The 22325-nt window shown below is 43.9% G+C and overlaps 1 protein-coding gene across 1 annotated transcript; it reads right to left on the minus strand.

Moving 5' to 3' along the window:
* Positions 1-12322: 12322 nt before the first annotated feature.
* On the minus strand, positions 12323-18775 carry dpt (dermatopontin). Its single transcript, XM_037771026.1, has 4 exons — positions 18429-18775; positions 14484-14609; positions 13236-13343; positions 12323-13036 (listed from the first exon to the last, which is right to left on the minus strand). The coding sequence occupies exons 1-4, from the start codon at positions 18707-18709 to the stop codon at positions 12970-12972; spliced, it is 582 nt and encodes a 193-aa protein (XP_037626954.1). The 5' UTR covers positions 18710-18775; the 3' UTR covers positions 12323-12969.
* Between the last annotated feature and the right edge of the window lie 3550 nt (positions 18776-22325).

Below are 22325 nucleotides of genomic sequence, written 5' to 3' on the forward strand. Positions count from 1 at the left end.
GAACAATGTTATTTTGATTGTTGTTATTACTTTCAGTCATGTCACACTAACTAGAAAACAATATGCTAATTAGCTGCTGACTGTATGTCTTTTTATTTATTGGTGAGACTGGTCAATCAATCTTTTAATTTCAGTCAAAATAAAAAATTTGACGGAAAAGTTTATATTAAACTGCAAATTAAATATGTAAAATTGATCATGTTTTTGGTTTATTTGAATTTAACCTATTTTTCAATGTTATAAGTTATTGATGGGTTAACAGATACAACTGTTTTTCAGTATTTTACAATAGTTTCTAAGTGTAAATTTACAGCACAGTACTGTAGCCAGTCATTTACTGTCAGTCAAATACATATATTTATAGTTTACACAGTAATTCTACAGCAGAGTACTGCTAAATCACAGTAATATACTGGCAGAACTACTGTGAGGTCACAGTATACAGCTGTCATTTCACAATACCTGACAGTAAAAGTCCCTTAATGTGGAGGTAGTGGAACCAGTAGGCAGTAATTTACTGTGAATGTACTGTGAAATAACTTACAGTGTACTATATTACACGTATAGTACATGTATAGTACACGTAGAGTACACGCCTCACGCCTCACGTGACGCCCTGATGTCCTCTAACCTTGACATGAGAGAGTAAACACGGCCTGCGGCGCTGCAGCCCAGAGACGTCCAGTTCTGTAGTAGTAGTAGTGATCGCCGCCCGTATTACCCGCCTGGTTGGCCATTTGACGTTCGGTTGTATATTTGCTGTTGAATCTTTTTCCGCTCTCAGTTGAAGCGAGTCAGTATTGACTGTACACACAAAATGTTCCAAGAATAAATGATCCTCCGTTGACCCGTAACGCCGGCGTTCTGACCTTCATATTAAATGTATGTTGGATTTTAGATCATCTGGAATGAAAGAAGCTTCTATTTATTAATGTAGAAACAAAATACTGAACGTGTTAATTAAAACTCTTAATGAAGAAACTGTAGTAGTATTGTATTGTGTGTTTGGTTGGGATGCTGCAGGTCTGACAGAGCTGTTTCCACACGTTCTGCTGAGCTGAAATAACTGTGTTTGGTATCAATCTTCTCATCTAAAGGATTTAACACACCAGCAGCGTTTTTTTCATACGAGTAATTCACTCGTCAATAAATGTTTCACACAGAACACAAATATTTGGTGGCGAAAAAGCGCCTATTTTTTCCGGAACTTTTGGCATTTCATATTTCAATCTACCTTTTTTTTAATATTTTTTAGGGCTGTTTTATTTTATTATTATTTATTAGTTAGATGACGTACAAATGCAACGGGGAAATCAAGAATCAAGAAAGGCGTACTTATTGCACGTTAAACATCTTGTGCATTATCGTGGCATTTATACGCCTCTTTGTGCGAACGGGCCGGTTTATTCGTCTCTCCCCCGGAAAGCAAAACAAGTTTCCCTAAATGTCAAACTCCTGCATTAACTGAAGACAGTTCTTCTGGTCTTCTGTCACCACATGAATCACTGCTGTGTATATTAGAGAACTGAGGAAACCATCTGAAGGTCTCCAGTAGAAGTATTAATCTGTCCTGTTCCACTAATGGCTCTGAACCGGGACAGAGATCCGGTGTCTGACGGAGACTCCGGGACGAGATAAAAGGTGTCTGACTGTCTGAGGACGAACACAGCTGTAGAAGACAGAGAGTGGAGACGGTCTTATCTTTCTCTGTGTTGTGTCCAAGGCCGGACGCAGTCACAGGAAGCGTTCTGAGGCTCTTCTGGAGAGACTGCAGTATTTTTCCATCACACACCCTGCAGGCTGAGGAGAGTCTCTGAGGAGCAGTGAACACGCCTGTAGAACACCTGTAAGCTTTAATCCATCCACTAATAAAAGAGACAGGATCATAGATCAGAGTTCGGTGTGAACACGGAGGAGATGACACTCAGTTTAACAGGAAACAGAGCGTTGCGGCGTGTAGGTGATGATGTAAGAGCTCACGATCACGGCGCTGCTTATGTCACGACGTTGAGCTCATTATCCTCCAGTGCTTTGTTGTCTGGCTGGCTGAGAGAGACAGACGGATATTTTACTGTCTGAAACACAGCAGCCGTTCCTCCACCTGAGAGCCTGAAAACATCCTCAACTCAAATCTGGATGATTATTAATAACTCTGGATTAAATGAAAATAGGATATAAGGTCTAAAAACACCAGACGTTCACCAGGAGACTGTTCGTGTGGAACCAGAAGTCAACGTTGATTTATTTGTCACATGACTTCTGTACTTAAATTACAGCACTTCTGGAGTTATTTTAACCCAAACCACCATCTTTTACTAAACCTAACTAAGGAGTTTTATTTCTAAAATCTGCAGGAGCACTGATAGTTTGTGTTGCTGGACATTCGTAGGAAAATGCACAAAAAAATAACAAAATAATTAGAATTATTTTCCTTTTAATCCTGCTCCCAATAACACTAATCTGTAATCTGTAGCACTGAGCAACAGTCATTATTTGCAATTTACCATAAAGACTGTGTTTTTAGTTTGTTAGACTTTCAGGTCACACTTTATAATAACCATCATTAATAAATGGTTAATTCATAGTTAATTAAACTTAGTTAATAGTTATGTTACTGTTAACAAACAACAAAATATTAATAATAATGTTTACTAATTATTAGTAATGCTATAATTTATGTTATTTTAACAGTTTATTGTTGCACACTATAAACTATGAAACAAACAAACCAAACCAAAAAAAACAAACAAACCAACCAACCAAGAAACAAACCAGAAAACAAACAAACCAACAAACAAACAAACAAACCAAAAAACAAACCAACCAACAAACCAACCAATAAACAAATAAACCAACAAACCAACAAACCAACAAAACCAATAAAACAAAAAACAAACAAACCAAAAAAACAACAAACAAACCAACAAACCAACAAACCAATAAACCAATAAACCAACCAACAAACAAACAAACAAACCAACCAACAAACCAACCAACCAACTAACCAACAAACCAACAAACCAATAAACCAACAAACCAACAAACAAACAAACAAACAAACCAACCAACAAACCAACCAACCAACTAACCAACTAACCAACAAACCAATAAACCAACAAACAAACCAACCAACAAACCAACAAACCAACCAACCAACTAACCAACAAACCAATAAACCAACAAACCAACAAACCAACAAACCAACAAACCATCAAACAAACAAACCAACCAACAAACCAACAAACCAACCAACAAACCAACCAACCAACTAACCAACAAACCAATAAACAAACAAACCAACAAACAAACCAACAAACCAATAAACAAACCAACCAACCAACCAACAAACCAACAAACCAACCAACAAACCAACCAACCAACTAACCAACAAACCAATAAACAAACAAACCAACAAACAAACCAACAAACCAATAAACAAACCAACCAACAAACCAACCAACCAACTAACCAACAAACCAATAAACAAACAAACCAACAAACAAACCAACTAACAAACCAATAAACAAACCAACCAACCAACCAACAAACCAACCAACTTCTGTTAACAAAGTGAAAAACATCCCAATTAAAGAGTCTGTGTGTTGTGAACCAGTGAAGGAGGAGCTTGTGTGTGATGAGACCAGTGAGGAGCGCCATGGAGAGTGACCTTGCCCCGGGGGCCCCCGAGGCCCCCAGCGCCCCCGAGGCCCCCCCCACCCCGGGGCTGCACAGACAGCCTGTTTATTTTAGGGCACCGCTCTCTGAGGACAAAAACAGCTGCTTCCCTTCATGTCAGACACCAAGGGGCAGAACAGAACCACCAGAACTCAGTCCGACCAACTCCTTCCTACAGAACTGAACCGCTGTTCTAAGAAGATGATGGTCTGAAGCACTTTAAAGGGTCTATCCAATCAAGAAGATCTGTCCTTTTCATATATCAACCGTCATTTCTCCTCGTCCGTTGTGGCGCTTCCAAAGTGAGCGACGGGAAGAAATAGAAACAGGACGTCCGACAAGAGTTCAGCTCAAAACGTCGTCGTGCTGCTCAACAGAAAACTAAAGAGTTAAACTGGTTGTGTCGCTGACGCTGGCTCACACTGCATCCTGTTAGGACAACATTATATAATATATCATATAATAGTAATATATAATCTACATACATCATCCCTCTGTGTTGTTGTAGCTACACATCAGCTTCCCTCCAACCTTAAAGCTCAGACTGCTCCGATGACTCCATGCCACCGTGTAAATAAGAACATGTGTTTATTTGGTTAACCGACTCCTCGAAGACGGATTTTTCTGAAGATTCAATTAGTTTAGTTTCACATTAAATGGAGAAAACAACCACATGATAATGGAACAGAGAATTATCCTTCATTTCTCTGAGTCAGTCACGTTAAAGTCATCGTTAGGAGACCCGACTGAGAAGGAAACAACCAACATGTCTCTGGTGAGGTCCAGCGAGTTTCCTTCTGGTTTCACTTTAGTGATAGAAATATTTCAACATTTAGCATCTAGAGAGTCAAACAGTCCGTTAAACTAACATCAGCGCCCCGAAGCAGGCAGTTCGTAGCCCTACCTACCAAATGTAACGCACTATAATTCATATATAACTCGTGTAATCACATTATCGTGAACTAGGAAGTATAAAGAGCGACGAACGTCTAGGGAGGAGGTCGGGGTGGATGGGGAGGAGGTCGGGGTGGATGGGGAGTTGGTCCGGGTGGATGGGGAGGAGGTCGGGGTGGATGGGGAGGAGGTCCGGGTGGATGGGGAGGAGGTCCGGGTGGATGGGGAGGAGGTCCGGGTGGATGGGGAGGAGGTCGGGGTGGATGGGGAGGAGGTCGGGGTGGATGGGGAGGAGGTCGGGGTGGATGGGGAGTTGGTCCGGGTGGATGGGGAGGAGGTCGGGGTGGATGGGGAGGAGGTCCGGGTGGATGGGGAGGAGGTCGGGGTGGATGGGGAGGAGGTCGGGGTGGATGGGGAGGAGGTCGGGGTGGATGGGGAGGAGGTCGGGGTGGATGGGGAGGAGGTCGGGGTGGATGGGGAGGAGGTCAGGGTGGATGGGGAGTTGGTCCGGGTGGATGGGGAGGAGGTCAGGGTGGATGGGGAGTTGGTCCGGGTGGATGGGGAGGAGGTCAGGGTGGATGGGGAGTTGGTCCGGGTGGATGGGGAGGAGGTCAGGGTGGATGGGGAGTTGGTCCGGGTGGATGGGGAGGAGGTCAGGGTGGATGGGGAGTTGGTCCGGGTGGATGGGGAGGAGGTCAGGGTGGATGGGCGGCTCCAAAAACAACACCTTCTCATCCCAACTCGTCACATACTGACGCTGTGAACAAACGGCTGATTGTAAAGTGAAACGTGACAAACGGGACACAAACAGCGGTCTCCTGGATGAAAGCCCAGCCCGTTCGCACGAAAGGGCATATAAACGCCACGACAATGTGCATGGCGTTGAGCGTGCAATAAGTACGCCTGTCTTGGTGGATGGGCCCAACACCTGACTTTTAACCGGGAAACCACTGTTCAAGACTGTTGTTGATGTTGTTTTGTTTCGTAAGTTACGTTAGTTACGTTAGTTACGTTAGTGACGTGTTTCCTGTAGTGGTGTTACATTGTTTCCGTACGTGTTTTACTTTTTTTACGTACTTATTTTAATCCAAACCATGACGTTTTCCCTTACCTTAACTAAGTGGTTTTCTGTGTAACATCATGGTATTTAAACGCCTTCCCATGAGACCAGGTTGGAAAGTCTGAAGAAAAAAAAAGTCTGAACAAAATCACAAAAAAAGTCACAAAATAAATGTCCAAAGAAAAGTCGGAAAAAAGTAAAAACAAAATGTCAGAAAAATGTCCAAATAAAAGTAAAAAGAAATGTCAAAAAATTGTCCCAAAAATGTCAGAAAAAAGTTTAAAAAAAAAAAAAAGTCGGAAAAATGTTCTAAAAAAATGTCAAAAAAAACCTGATGAATCCATCGGTACCAACCAGGTCGGACCAGCTGGTCATGAAGGCGGTTAAATAACGCTCCAAACTTAACGCAAAATTTTAGTGAGGACAAACTGTCATGTCCATGTTCAAAGGGGTCCCTTGACCTCTGACCTCCAGATCAGTGAATGTAAATGGGTTCTATGGGTACCCACGAGTCTCCCCTTTACAGACATGCCCACTTTATGATCATCACATGCAGTTTGGGGCAAGTCATAGTCAAGTCAGCACACTGACACACTGACAGCTGTTGTTGCCTGTTGGGCTGCAGTTTGCCATGTTATGATTGGAGCATATTGTTTTATGTTTAATTCTAACAGCATATTTGTCCTCTAACATGTTGATAAGAGGATTAAATACTTGACAAATCTGCCTTTAATGTTCATTCAGAAGAGATCAAAATGTGTGGTTAACTCTTTAATGGATTGACAGCTCTAGATATTCCACAATCTCAGTTGAACGGCTGCCTTTAGGACGACCTCCAACACGCCATTTCATCTTAAACTCTGCATCAGGAAGCTGAAGGCGTGCATGTGCGGTACAATCTGTACAGTGTATAGGTCTTTGTTTGCTGGTGTGAGATCAGCAAACACAAAGAGGTAGTCGTCAATGATAGACCAACATGTGGTAACCCGTGTGGCTCGCTGGGCACGGCTCAGGTTAACGATGTCGGGCGTGTCCTCCTCCGCCGTGACGGCGCTCTGCTGCTGAGGGTTCATTCATATCTAGTCACAAATGAGGACGTGATGTTGTCTATAAACTGTGAATAACAGCAGGCTGATTCATCTATAAACTATAATTGTGTGGGTATAAACATGAAGAATAAAGTGGGATTATTATGGGATGCTGTCCTTCAGTTCCCAGCCGCCGGTGTCTCTTTGGGAGAGACTCTGTGCATCGAGGACGCGGTGGGGATCCGTTCTCTGCTGTTGACTCAGTCAACTCGTGATGATGGTGTCAGATATTAGAAGCTGGTTGAGGTTTAAAGTGAAGAACAACAGTTTCCCCTCTGGGTCCGTGGAGTTAGAAGCTTGGCATTGTGGGAACGCGGAGGTGTAAGGTGAGCTCAGCGACCTACTGGTTCCCCTTTGGCGTTCTCACTTTCCCCGCTGGCAGCGCCGCTCCAGACAAAAGCAGCATTATTACAGCTGCTGGATTCTTGGTAGTGAAACAGAATAAATTAGAGTCTTTATGGGCTGTGATGGAGCCGGACGGAGCCGTGACCACTTTCCAGTCATTCAGACTCTGAGCGGTAAACGCTGCACCGTCGGGTTTCCAGCCGTGGTTTAGTCTCATTAGCTGTGATGAGCTGCGTTTCCTGGAAGAAGGAACCAAACAGAGAGGAAAGTCTTTGTTTTGAGGAGGTGTCGGGCCTCGTCGTGTGCTCGTACCGGTCTCCCTGCAGGTCAAAGGTCACGGCTGTGAGAGTAAAAGATGTCCGGAGGCTTGTCAGCGTGTTAATCTGTGTGCTGGCCCGAGGCCCGGCCCGAGGCCCGAGGCCCGGCCCGGCAGAGACACTCTGACGGTATCGTGTTACTTTGCTCTCACACCATCATCACACCATCATCCAGCTCCTTTCTGAGGGGAAACCAGCCGGGACTCTCAGTTTAGAGACACTCCTGCAGCGATACAAGAATACAGAAAATACAGAAATACATCCCAACGTACGGAACACCCTGTGAGCACTTCTATTCAAATATACACACTGATCCTGTGTGTAAATACAATCAGACGCTTTCAACCAGGACACCGCTGTTCATGTCCCAAAACTTTGAAGTTACATTTGTGACGTGTTTTCCGTATCTGTTATGTTGTTTACGTACATATTCTACTTAGTTTACGTATTTTGAGCCCAACCAGGACGTTTTTGTTAATTTAGTTGAGACATTTATCTTCCTCTCAAGATGTACGTATAACTTTGGTGATCACTTCGCTTTTCATCTAACACCATCGTCAGGTCCAACTCAACTGGAATTTCACCGAGTTTAATGTGAAAAAACACCGAATCTACAGGTTTCCCCGCCTCCCCCGCTCTCTCTGTCCCTCTCTCTGCAGGCAGAAGGAAAGAGGCAGGGTGATGCATCATGAACGCTTCATCAGTTACACTGTGAATGTCTCAAAGCCTGTGGTGTTAATGCACAGTGTTGAGCGGAGTTATTAAAAAGAAATTCCCGAAGCTGGATCATGATCCGGATCGCCACCGAAATCTAATGAATTGTTCATTGTGCCACACCACACCCCTCCAATTTCATTCAAATCCATCACAGACTTTTGGAGTAATCCTGCTAACAGACAAACAAACCAACAGACAAACAAACCAACAAACCAACAAACCAACGCCGGTGAAAACAGAACCTCCTTCCTTGGCCTTCGGCCTTGGCGGAGGTAACTATTGTGTTATTATTTTCATCATTAATAGAATATTTGAAGATTTGTAACGTGGTTGTTTGATAAAATAAGTATAAATCTATTTAAATGTTAATATTCCAGACGCAGTAGCAGGTTTTCATCACAAGTCTTTTCTCTGAGGTTTGTTGACATCAATGTGAACTTAGCTCTTATGATTATATGGTGGATGACTCCAGATTCCAGATGTGATTGCAGGGAGGAGAGTTTAATAACTCTGTGACTCCTCCTGTAATTACAGCCGGTGTGAGTATTGTTTTGAAAGGATTCATTCTCATCCAGCTGTAATGAAACATGTTGGAGGAGGAGAGGAGAGAGAGGGACAATATTAAACCCCCCTAGCTCAGGAAGGAGGCTTCACAGGGTCATCCTGGTGTTCACGGGGGCATTCTGGTGTTCACGGGGGTATTCTGGTGTTCGTGGCGTTCCCTGGGTCATCCTGGTGTTCCCAGGGTCATCCCGGTGTTCACGGTGGCATTCTGGTGTTCGTGGTGTTCCCGGGGTCATCCCAGTGTTCCCTGGGTCATCCCGGTGTTACGGGGTCATTCTGGTGTTCCCGGGGTCATCCTGGTGTTTCCGGGGTCATCCCGGTGTTCCCGGGGTCATCCCGGTGTTACGGGGTCATTCTGGTGTTCCCGGGGTCATCCCGGTGTTCCCGGGGTCATTTTGGTGTTCCCGGGGTCATCCCGGTGTTCCCGGGGTCATCCTGGTGTTCCCGGGGTCATCCCAGTGTTCCCGGGGTCATCCCGGTGTTACGGGGTCATTCTGGTGTTCCCGGGGTCATCCTGGTGTTCCCGGGTCATCCTGGTGTTCCCGGGTCATCCTGGTGTTCCCGGGGTCATCCCGGTGTTACGGGGTCATCCTGGTGTTCCCGGGGTCATCCCGGTGTTCGTGGTGTTCCCGGTGTCATCCCGGTGTTCATGGTGTTCCCGGTGTCATCCCGGTGTTCATGGTGTTCCCGGTGTCATCCCGGTGTTCATGGTGTTCCCGGGGTCATCCCGGTGTTCATGGTGTTCCCGGTGTCATCCCGGTGTTCATGGTGTTTTCCCGGGGTCATCCCGGTGTTCGTGGTGTTCCCGGGGTCATCCTGATGTTCGGGGTCATCCCAGGGTTCCCGGGGTCATCCCGGTGTTCGTGTTGTTCCCGGGGTTCCCGGGGTTCCCGGGGTCATCCTGGTGTTCGGGGTCATCCCAGGGTTCACAGGGTCATCCCGGTGTTCCCGGGGTCATCCCGGTGTTCCCGGGGTCATCCTGGTGTTCCTGGGGTCATCCTGGTGTTCCTGGGGTCATCCTGGTGTTCGGGGTCATCCCAGGGTTCACAGGGTCATCCCGGTGTTACCGGGGTCATCCTGGTGTTCCCGGGGTCATCCTGGTGTTCCCGGGGTCATCCCGGTGTTCCCGGGGTCATCCCGGTGTTACGGGGTCATTCTGGTGTTCCCGGGGTCATCCCGGTGTTCCCGGGGTCATTTTGGTGTTCCCGGGGTCATCCCGGTGTTCCCGGGGTCATCCTGGTGTTCCCGGGGTCATCCCAGTGTTCCCGGGGTCATCCCGGTGTTACGGGGTCATTCTGGTGTTCCCGGGGTCATCCTGGTGTTCCCGGGTCATCCTGGTGTTCCCGGGTCATCCTGGTGTTCCCGGGGTCATCCCGGTGTTACGGGGTCATCCTGGTGTTCCCGGGGTCATCCCGGTGTTCGTGGTGTTCCCGGTGTCATCCCGGTGTTCATGGTGTTCCCGGTGTCATCCCGGTGTTCATGGTGTTCCCGGGGTCATCCCGGTGTTCATGGTGTTCCCGGTGTCATCCCGGTGTTCATGGTGTTTTCCCGGGGTCATCCCGGTGTTCATGGTGTTTTCCCGGGGTCATCCCGGTGTTCGTGGTGTTCCCGGGGTCATCCTGATGTTCGGGGTCATCCCAGGGTTCCCGGGGTCATCCCGGTGTTCGTGTTGTTCCCGGGGTTCCCGGGGTTCCCGGGGTCATCCTGGTGTTCGGGGTCATCCCAGGGTTCACAGGGTCATCCCGGTGTTACCGGGGTCATCCCGGTGTTCCCGGGGTCATCCTGGTGTTCCTGGGGTCATCCTGGTGTTCCTGGGGTCATCCTGGTGTTCGGGGTCATCCCAGGGTTCACAGGGTCATCCCGGTGTTACCGGGGTCATCCTGGTGTTCCCGGGGTCATCCTGGTGTTCCCGGGGTCATCCTGGTGTTCCCGGGGTCATCTCGGGCGGTGGAGCTGCAGTATCGAGGTCCCGCCCACACACCCGCCCAAGCCAATCACGATCCGAGCACGGTCGCAGCTCGTCAGCGAGAGAGACTCACAGCTGTCAATCATGACGTCTCAACTAACTAATTAAAACCAAACTGATCAGATCCAGATGTTCTGACTTCACTTGTGGGGAGCCGTCATGTCGTCCATCTTTCTATTTAGCTGATGGAGGAGATCTCAGTGTCTAAAGTCCAGATAAACGAGGAGTTTAACATCAGCAGGAGGTGATTTCAACATATTGACCAGAGAAACACGTTGAACATTTGACCTGGTGGGAAATAAACATCAAGCCCTCTGAAAGGTCTCCACACTGAGAGAATATCTGGGGAATGTAGGACCCTGGAGCAGAGACCCGCCTCCAGCACAGGGCCAGCGGGTCTCTGAGGGCGGGAGGACTCCGCACGGCGTGTGGCGAGCCACCGTCCGCTGGCTCGGGGGACAGCTGTGTCACGCTGTGGCGTTTGGCCCTGAGCCCCGGGACAGCAGCCGCCATAAACAAACAGCGCTGAAAGCTACTGGCCCGGTCCCCAGTCCCTTTACAAGACGCAGCAGCCAGCCGGCTGACCTTCGCCCAGCTCACTCCATTAAGTCCCAATAGATTTAAAACGCCACTTTGGAGAGTCGAGCTGTTGAAGAAACGCTGCTGGAGGAAGGAGAGCGAGGACAAAGCGGCTGCTAGGATCTCTGTTTTTACTCCGTCACCTTCAGTTCACACTGGTTACATCAACTTGTTTAGTGAAGTCTTAAAGTTGGAGAACATTTTTCTTCACAATCTCTCAACTCAAGGTCCACTTACTGTTTTTTTCTGGAACCTTCAACCACAAAATCAGTAAAAGATAATAAAGCGTTTATTTTAGTGCCACTGATTTCTTTAATGCATTAACACAACTTGTGATTTTTAGGTTGTAGCGGCTCAGTTTTAAAGCTAGAGTGAAAATACTGGTATCATATGAAACTAGAGAACCTGATGAATCCATCGGTACCAACCAGGTCAGACTAGCTGGTCATGAAGGAGTTAAATAACGCTCCAAACTGACACTAAATGTTGGAGAGGAAAAACTGTCATGTCCATGTTCAAAGGGGTCCCTTGACCTCTGACCTCCAGATATGTGGATGTGTGAGGGGTTTGTCAGAAAAAATGTCAGAAAAATATCCAATAACAAGTCTGAATAATGTCCGAAAAAAAATCAGAAAAAAAGTTGAAAAAAATGTTGAAAAGAAAGTCTGAAAAATGTCGGGAGAAAAAAGTTAAAAAAGTTAAAAAAAAAAAAGTAAGAAAAATGTAAAAAAAAAAATAGAAAAAAATAGAAAAAAAAGTTGAAAAAAAGTCGGAAAATTTCGGAAAAAAAGTCGGAAAAATATCGAAGAAAAGTCGAAAAAAAAAGTCAGAAAAATGTTAGAAAATAATTCCAATACAACCCGATGAATCCATGAATCCATATTGTTTTATGCTAAATGCAGTACCTGTGAGGGTTTCTGGATCAATATCTGTCATTGATTTGTGTCGTTAATTGATTTACAATAATAAATATATACATACATTTACATAAAGCAGCATATTAGTCCACTCCCATGTTGATAAGAGGATTAAATACTGGACTAATCTCCCTTTAAGTTTCATTTAGAACAGATAGAAAGTGTGTGATTAATGGTAATGAACTCTGGACAATCATGGATTACTTGTGATTAAATATTTTAATGGATTAACAGCGGTAGTTTAGTAAAGTTAAAGTTCCAGAACAGTTTACTGAGTAACTTTAATGAAGGAGAGATGTGAAGTCAGTTGGGAAACTCTTCATGCAGAGCTCATCTCACCACAGATTCTCATTCTGCCAACACAATATCCCGATCCGTCACGCCCTGAATGCTTTTATGACCGTGAAAATCATCCACCCAGAACCGTCACGTGACCTCCGCTAAGAGATGTTGGAGCGGCGCCTGATGCAGTGTTTCCCACCGCCGCGACCACACCATCCAATAACCATCAAACAACCATCAAATAATCAACCTTGTTTTGGAAAAAAGAAGCACTTTCTCATACTGCCAAATGACTTCCAGTTCATCCGGCGACTAAATGGAAACACTTAAGCTTTCCCAAAGTGGAGAGAATCTAGTGGAGCCCAAATCCCCTGCAGACCCCCCCGATGTTTACTTTAACATTTACCTTTAATATGAGACTGAGCTCTGCATGCACGACTGGAACACAGTGATTATACAGACATACATCACATTCAACACACGTCAATACATGAATCATATCAGTGATTATAACGTCAGTATTAGGTTTAAATGTTAGAGTAAATAAAACTGTTGTTTACAAGTTTTATAAATTTTCAAATTCACAGTCAAAGTCTGTCATTCTGCACAGGATGTACTTCCACTGCCGATCTCTGGAACGAAACACAAGAGAACATCTCGTCAGTTCAGCCGTCATAAATAATCTAAACTTTATTGTTTACTCAGTTTGCCAATAAGTTCTGGTCCCGGCGGAGCGGAGATGTGTTCTTCCAGCTGAGCCACCAGAGGATTTCAACATTTATTGGATGGATTCTGAAGTTATGAGGAAACAAACAGATGTTGGGAGCAAACCTGAGAACTCCGCTGAAGGTGGTCTGAGCTCCGCGGATGAAGTATCCGTAAGACGGGACGACCAGCTCGCCTTCTTCTCTGAACTGTTCAGGAATGTCGTTGGTCTTCCTGCGGAAGGCAGCAAAAGGGGGTGAGACGTTCTGGAGAGTTAACTATTAATGTATAAACCTTTTAAAGGAATAGTTCAACATCTTGGGGAATACACTCATTAGTGTTCTTGACGAGATTTAGATGAGACGATGGATACGAGGGGTTGGAAAACAATTCCATTCATCTATGTATCACGATTTCTTTTTTTTGGATTTCTAAATAGATTATTTTAATACCAGAATGGATATATCTGCTTCATCTGAGTCTATATGGAGGTAGAAGGAAGTTACCGCTTTTATTGTGGTAGTCTGAGTAACGTGACGTCATATCCGTTCCGTATCCGTCAACCAAAACAAACCTCAGAAAGTATAAACCGTTGGAGTGTCAGCGTGGATACGACCTGCACCCTCCCATGTTAAATCCAGCGTGGTAAACACTACACATCCAGTAAAGGATGGAAACACTTTGGGTTTCACACATTGACAGGAAAAGCAGAGCTAGACAGAGCAGAGCTAAAGCTGCACGCTAACTCTGTCACTGACAGGTAACGTTATCGTATCTGAAAAATGTCAAAAGAAATTCAGAAAAATGTTACAAAAATGTCAGAAAAGAAGTCAGAATTTTTTTTAAAGATGTCAGAAAAAATGTCCGACAAATGTCCGAAAAAAGTAAAAAAAAAAAAGACAGAAAAAAGTCGACAAAAAAGTCAGAAAATGTTTGAATAAACCGTCCAAAAAACATCTGAAAAATGTAAAAAAAAAAGTTAAAAAAAATTCCGAAAAAAACCTGATGAATCCATCGGTACCAACCAGGTCAGACCAGCTGGTCATGAAGGAGTTAAATAACGCTCTGAACTGACACTAAATGTTGGTGATGAAAAACTGTCATGGCCATTTCCAAAGGGGTCCCTTGACCTCTGACCTCCAGATATGTGAATGTAAATGGGTTCTACATCGCTGCCGTTATGAAATATTCACTGGCGAGTATTTCACATCTTCTTGTCGTCAATTCTTCACGCACCCCCCCCCCCCCCCCCCCCCCCCCCCCTGGTGTTTAAAGACCTTGAAAGAGAATAAGTGTATTTTCCAAACTGTGGAAGTCCTCCAGCCTGGACGTGTGAGGACATGTGAGGACGTGTGAGGACGTGTGAGGACATACATGCAGGAGTAGGGACAGCGGCGTTTGTAGTAGCAGCAGTAGAACTGCCATTCCCGGTCCAGAACCGACTCAAAGTACTTGGCCTGCACGCCGGCCACCAGGCCGTTACGGGTGCAGGTTGAAGTCCTGCAAAGACAGAAGGAGAGTCAGTTTAATCTATGACAGTGAAGGACACCAAACACTCTCCTGTTACTTCCCAGTTTCTCTGCTTTCAAACACAAAGTTTAAAGGAGTTAAAACGCCGTAGAGGTCCGAGGTAAATACTGGTGTGTTGTCTGTTTATAGCCCAGAGACTCTGCTGTCACCACAACACATCGCACAATACCAGGAGCTCCACGCAGCAGGAGCTGCACCATGTGTAGACGTTTGTCATGGAAACACGGAGCCGGCCTGCAGCCATGCAGCCGGTGGGGGTGGGGGTGTAACGTGGTGTAATTCAAACAGACAGCTACTACAGAGAGAGAGAGAGAGAGAGAGAGAAAGGCAGCGTGGCAGAGATACTCGTCACTGTTTGTCTTTGAATCCAGTTGAGCTTTAAACTTCTAATCAATCTGAAGAGCTGAAATATAAAAACGCTCTTCGACCTGGAGACGTAATGTGAAGCAGACGCCGCTGAGTCAGCGATCTGTTGGTCTCAAGGTCGTGATTCAAGCTGCTGTTTACACGGAGACGCCAGCTCCAGCCCTCCTTTCTACAGTTTGATCCTTTAATTAGACCAGACTTTCTGTGCAGTTAGTTTGTGTTTATGTAAATCTGTTCGACGGATTATTGTTGAAAAGTCTGTTTAGTTTTTGTGAACGACACGATCTGAAATAAATCCAGTAAAATGCTGCAACATGTGGTCCATAAAATACAACGGGACGTCTCTGAAGGGTCGTTGGCCGGTTGGCCGGTTGGACGGATCCTGTTCAGATTGACTGGAGGTGTTCGTCTTCCCAGGATCCGTCTGTGAGACACACAACGCTGCAAAAAGTTTTATCATGCAGAGCATTATATTAAACTTAGTGATTAATACGTTTAACAATTTACACGTATTAATCACTTTGTGTTGCCGATGTGTGAACGGATTGTGTTTCTGCAACTACGGTCACCTTTAACTCTCCCAAATTAAAACAAATCAACCTCTATGAATTTTAATTTTACCCATCAGAGTATTAATATATATAAACAGGTAAACAACATTACATCTAGTGGTTAAGACTTTAATCTGTAACATGTTTTTTTTTTATGGTTTTCATCACTTGTTCTTACTAAATGTCAACATTACAATAAAGTTCATTCTACTTTTTTAAATTCTATAATATATTTAAATTTTACATTTATTCGTAAATATTGATGTGAATTTTTTTTTTTTTAAATAGGGTATTTCATATATTTTTATAAAAATGTAGACAGTAACCACAGATGTCAGAGTTCATACACAAAAAATATATAAATATGTTGTGTTTTATGACAGATATTGTAATTCTAATGTCTTTAAAGGACGTGTTGATGAAATTATATTTTTGCTAACTACACTGAAAAAAATGGTACTTTGGATTAACTTGAAAAAATTAAGTTAATTTGTTACATCTAATTTTATTAGTTTTTTTCAAATTGTATTTATGATTTGGTTGAAACCGTAAATTATGATTTAATATAAATCAAAATATTTGTTTGGCCAAAGTCAAAAGACCATACACTATTTTTTTACTTTGTTACAACTTAATTTTTCATTTTGGAAAAACCTAATATTTACTATTACATCCAAGTAGAATTTTTACTTTGGAATAAACTAATTAAAATACTCTAATTTGTTACATGGAATTTTATTAAGTTTTCTCAAGTCAAATTTCTGCTTCAGTACAAAAAAACTAGAATTTTAATTATACCTTAATCAAAATATTTTCTTTAGTTGCAAGCGAGGTGTTAGCTACGTTAGCTTTGACTCTAATAAACATGAATTCAGCAGTAATATGAAGTTATTGTTTAATATGTCAGATAAATGTCAGCTGGCGAGGTGTTAGCTACGTTATCTTTGAATCTTAGCATATAATAAAGTTCATAACCGACGCTGACGGACGGCTCTAACATCAATAATGCCTCAATTTAACTGTACGTATCAGATTTCACTTTGCTGGACGTGTTATATATATCTTAAATTAATTCAGACTTTTATTCTCACAAACCGTCGTTTTGGTCACAGGAGGTTGGTTACCATGGTTACACGTCTCCAACCGGCGAGGAGGCTCTCCGGAAGTGACGCCGTAAATTACTGCTCAGATACAAACTACTGTTTATTCACACTAAAGTATGTTGAGACGATATAGTACACATGTTGGGTGTGTTTAGTACATAGTATTAGTGGTAGTATTTCAGACGAAGCCAGTAACTACTTGAGTAGAAAAGGTGACCTTCAGCTTCGGGGTCACCCAACCTGTCACCCATGTGCTCATCTGATAACTTCTGTTTCCATGGAAACCAGATTTGTTTGGCGTTGAATAAAACTTTTACTTGTTCAGTTTGGTGGTAAGGACGCAGGACAATTATTATTTATTTAGATTTAAAAAATATAATATATAAATGATTCGTAAATAAATAAATAACATTAATATGGTGTAAAGTAATATGAATATATGAAATAATGTCTTATTATAATTGAATTAGCTCATTTTATATCTCAACATTGAGACCACAGCGAAGAAAAGTGGTGTTTGGACCTTTAAAATGCTTCATACATGTTATTAAATCACATTATTTAGTAACTATTTTTATGTCTAGATGGGTAATAACACTGTGTATATATTTGTTAAGCACTGCACTACAAATTTTAACAAGAATCCCAAATTTCATTGCCGGGACTTAGTTGCAGAAACACCTGTAAATGTCGTCCTACTTCACATTACACATGTTATAACCAGACTAAGGCTGAGCATGCTGCTGCATCATCCTGCTCTTTAAACCACCAACACATCTTCTATTTCTCTCTCTGCTCTGTGAGGAGATCTCCCAACAACACGGGTGGTTTTGTTCATACAACAGTTTCCTCATCAGACTCCAGGCCGGCCTCGTATGGGCCTCTGTTGTCTGCTAATAGTAACCTTTAACCACCTGTGTTGTTGGTCCGAGTGTCCTCGACCTACTTCAGTCTGTTCTTCCTCCCGTTGGCTGGAACAATGACACACCAACGGGCCAAAGATGACGTGGCCTTCACACGGATCTGTCTGGAATTAACCCTCCGAGACCCACAATAGGCCTGTTTTAGTCTTCTTTAGGGGGATCCAGGGGGTCTTATTGTTAATCTAGCTAGGAAAGCCATCCATCCTCTGAATGCTCTAGGTCTCTAGTTTGATCCATCCATCCTCTGAATGCTATAGGTCATGTAGCCCAACTTTGGAGCGTTATTTAATCTCCTTCATGACCAGCTAGTCTGACATGGTTGGTACCGATGGATTCATCAGGTTTTATAGTTTACTATGATACCAGTAACTTTAAATCTGAACCCAATGGAGCCTCTGAAACACAGAACATCCCGCGGGTCTCAGAGGGTTAACGTCCTGTTGAAATGTTTATCTGATGAACAAACAGCTGCTGTGCAGAGTAGAAGAGTAGAAGAGAAGACACTCTCACTGTAGACGTGTGATCTGACTCAGATGCTTTTCTGAATGATTGTAGTCGTATATTATTCTGCATCATTTATTCATATCATTAGATCCCTGTTGACTCACAATTAGAGTGATGTTGTTAGCACTTAGATCTTAAAACCTCAGAGAGAGATCTTTACATCTCTGTAACACATCGTCTCCAGAAAACTCCCCGAAAATCAACTCTTAAAAGTCAAATCAGTCCAACGAGCTAACCTGATATTTAAAGTATTAATACGCTCTATGAATCAAAGCAGCTCGGCTGTAACAGTCAGAGAAATAACTGGTTAAACAGACAAGTGAAGAACGACGGAGGACCCACCACTCCAACCCGGCCCGGTTGATGTCGTCCCACCAGCAGTCGCTGGGCTCCCCCAGACCCTCGGGGGTCGGCTGGCACTCGAACGTCCACAAGCGGTCCATGCCGTCCGCCTCGCTGTAGTAGCTCCTGGCAGCCACGAGGACCTCCCCGTGGGGACACTGGAAGTTGAAGCTCTGGCGGTAGCCGTTGACCCACGCCATGTCGTGATGGTCGTTGGACTGAGCCGCCGCCGTGGCGAGCAGCGCCGACGCCAACACCACCAGCAGCAGAGCAGGATTCATGTTGAAGGGATCCGTCCGTCTGCGGCGCCTCCTCACAGCTGCCTCGCTTTAAAACTCCTCCGAGTCTGTTGGTATCCAGATGTTTCACAACCAGGGCTGATGTGTAATTTACTGCTGGTGGGACAAATCCAAACTTGACAATTTAAGGTGGACTCTGAGATGGAGCATTGACAACGTCTCCACGTAGATCACGGTTGACCTTAAAAGACATTTCAACCATCTGATTCCTCAGCTGTGACTCTGCACTGGGTTTATTTTAATGTAGATGCTCATTCTGGACGATCAAACTGTTTATTTCATCCTGTTTTATTTGGGTTTTTTTTGCTGTTGAGCACCAAAACAAATTCTTAATCAACTGCAGCTGATAGAGCCATAAATGATTTGGACATAGACATAAAACAGACATAAAGAACGTGACGGATTAAAGAGGTCAGAGAGGTCAAACAGTCACTGACGTGTCTTGTAAATGTTGTGCACAGATCCAGATCACCGAGTGCTGACAGGACCCGGCACACGTTCAGTAGAAACCACAATCACTCCTCCATCTTCTCCCCTGTATCACCAGATAACAGCTATTAGAGCTTCCACAGCTTCTCGTGTTCCTGTGAAACATCGGCGCTGACTGGCAGACGCGTTCGTCTCCGTTAGAACATGAGCTCATCTTCTTTATGGAGCGTTTCAGTAGTTTGTCTGAAGGGACGAGATGTCAGAAGAGTTCAGTTCAGCATCATAACGACATTTAGATCCGACGTCACACCGACACCAGACTGTGCTCAGACGCTGTTCAGATTACCAACGACGTCATTCATACACCGATCAGCCAGGACATTCAGACCACTGACAGGTGAATAACATGGATCATCTGGTTACCATGGCACCTGGCAGTGGGGGGGATATATCAGACAGCAAGTGAACATTTTGAACTTTGTGTTGGAAGCAGAAGAAATGGGCCAGCGTAAGGATGTGAGCGACTTCGACGAGGGCCAAATAGTGCTGTCTAGACGACCGGGTCAGAGCATCTCCAGAACTGAAGCTCTTGTGGGATGTTCCCGGTCTGCAGTGGTCAGGACCTACCAGAAGTGGTCCAAGGAAGGAGAACCGGTGAACTAGAGAACCGGTGACAGGGTCAGACCCGAGGCTCGTTGATGCACGTGGGGAGTGAAGGCTGACCCGTGCTGTCCGATCCAATAGAAGAACTACTAGAGCTCAAACTGCTGAAACAGTTAATGCTGGTTCTGATAGAAAGGAGTCAGAACACACAGTGAGGAGCAGTTTGTTGGTATGTGGACCGGTCAGGGTGCCCCATGCTGACCCGTGTCCACCTCCATAAAGCGCCTACAATGGGCACGTCGTGAGCATCAGAACTGGACCACGGAGCGATGGAAGAAGGTGGCCCAGTCTGATGAATCACGTTTTCTTTTACATCATGTGGATGGCAACGAGTTGGAGGTGTTGACTCGGCCTCCAGATTCTCCAGATCTCGATCCAATGGAGCATCTGTGGGATGTTCTGGACAAACAAGTCCGATCCACGGAGGCCCCACCTCGCAACTTCCAGGACTTTAAGGATCTGCTACTGACGGCTTGGTGCCAGATACCACTGCAGACCTTCAGAGGTCTAGAGGAGTCCATGCCTCCACGGGTCAGGTGGATCTACTCAACATGAGGCAGGTGGTCATAATGTTATGGATATATAACCCAGGTAAACGTGAACCGGGACAGGTGACGGTGACGTAGTATAAAGAGCGATAAAGTCTGCGTCAGGGGGTCAGGGGGTCAGGGGGTCAGGGTGGATGACGGAGACTGTCCAGTATTCTGAAACCCCAATAGTCCAAAAATTGGGCCCCAAGCCCATTTATCTACCAGCTCGTTATCCTGAAAACAAACGGCCGTTGTTCTGAAGGCCCAATGCTCTAAAAACACACTCTGGCCCAGTTCACATGGAGGGTTCGTTATATTAAGTTCCATCCTAAACCTCAGCGAGGAGTGGAGGTGGGTTATAAAACCCTGCAACAGCGAGCTACATCGATGCCGACTCAACACCGTCCACTCCGTTTTGTTCCGTGATCCACATAAAACAGAACATTTGATAAATCACTACAGGAAGTCTTGTTTTTCTCCTTCTGATCCGTGCTGATGAATCTACCATCAGCTATGTGAATTCAGTTTAAAGCTTTGTAGGAATGTCAATGTTAACGTGATAATAACTCGTTAACGCAAAACTGTTTTAACGCCACTATTTTATTTAACGCATTAACGCAGTTCGTGATTTTTATGTTCCATCCCAGTTTCCTGGTTAAGGTTGTGTTTTTTTGTTTATTTCCAGTTTTCTGTTAGTACTTCCTGTTTTATTTTGGTAGACTCACCTCTGTCTCTCGTTTCAGATCCTTCACTTCCTGTTTCTTTGTGTTTCCCTCCTCTGTGATTACCTGCCACGCCCCAATTAGTTGCACCTGGTCCTGGTTACCGTCCTCCCTGGTGGATTTAATCCTCCTGCTGCCTCTTGGCTGGTGCCACTTCGTCTGTTCTTCCGTGTCAGCGTTCCAGCCTTCGTTCCTCGTGTGCCTCTCGTGTGTTTTTCACCTCCACCTGTCTGTTCCACCATCCTGCCCAACGTTCTCTGATAGCTTTGCTTGTCTTGGACTGATTACCTGCGTATCGAACCCTTGTGCAAGTAAAGATGGTTTATTATACCTACCTGTGTCTGGAGTCCTGCTATTGAGTCTTTGTCTGTTGGCCCAGTGAGATAATTAAAAGTTAGAGTGAAGATACTGGTATCATAGTAAACTATAAAACCTGATGAATCCATCGGTACCAACCATGTCAGACTAGCTGGTCGTGAAGAAGGTTAAATAACGCTCCAAACTTACACTAAATGTTGGAGAGGAAAAACTGTCATGTCCATTTTCAAAGGGGTCCCTTGACCTCTGACATCCAGATCAGTGAAAGTGTGAGGGTTTTTTGTAAAAAAAAAAAAGTCTGAAAAAAAGTCTGAAAATGTGTAAAAAAATGTCAAAATAAAAAGTAAAAAAAAAAAAGTTTGAAAAATGTTAAATAAAATGTCTGAAAAAAGTCAAAATAAAAAGTAAAAAAAAAAAGTTTGAAAAATGTTGAATAAAATGTTTGAAAAAAGTCTGAACATTTTGAATTTTTTTTTTAAAAAAATCTAAAAAATTTCAAAAAAAGTTTGAAAAAAGTTGAGGAAAACAAAGTAAAAAAAAGTCGAAAAAGTCTGCAAAAAGATGTCAAAAATTTTGGAAAAAAAAGTCTGAAAAATGTTCATAAAAAATGTCCAAAAAAAGTCTGTAAAAGAAAAAAAAGAGAAAAAAAGTCGGTAAAATGTTGAAAAAAAACTGAAAAAAGTTGGAAAAAATGTTAAAAGAAATGCAAAATCATTTTTGGAAAAAAAGTCAGAAAAATATTCGAAAAAAATGTCGGAAAAAAGTCTGTAAATGTCTGTAAAAGACAAAAAAAAATGTCGGAAAAAACGTCTGTAAATGTTAAAAAAATGTAAAAAAAAAAAATAATTCGAAAATTTTTGAAAACAAGTCTGAAAAATGTTCGTAAAAAATGTCCAAAGAAAGTCTGTAAATGTCCGAAGAAGAGAAAAAAAGTCG

Source organism: Sebastes umbrosus, chromosome 5, assembly GCF_015220745.1.
Source record: "Sebastes umbrosus isolate fSebUmb1 chromosome 5, fSebUmb1.pri, whole genome shotgun sequence".
NCBI lineage: Eukaryota > Metazoa > Chordata > Actinopteri > Perciformes > Sebastidae > Sebastes > Sebastes umbrosus.

Excerpts from the sequence above, each read along its gene's own strand:
- dpt (XM_037771026.1), bottom strand. The coding sequence starts at position 18,709 with ATGAATCCTGCTCTGCTGCTGGTGGTGTTGGCGTCGGCGCTGCTCGCC. Across the intron at positions 14,610-18,428 it reads AACCGGGCCGGGTTGGAGTG|GACTTCAACCTGCACCCGTA; the intron begins GTGGGTCCTCCG and ends CTGTCTTTGCAG. Across the intron at positions 13,344-14,483 it reads CGCTGTCCCTACTCCTGCAT|GAAGACCAACGACATTCCTG; the intron begins GTATGTCCTCAC and ends TGCCTTCCGCAG.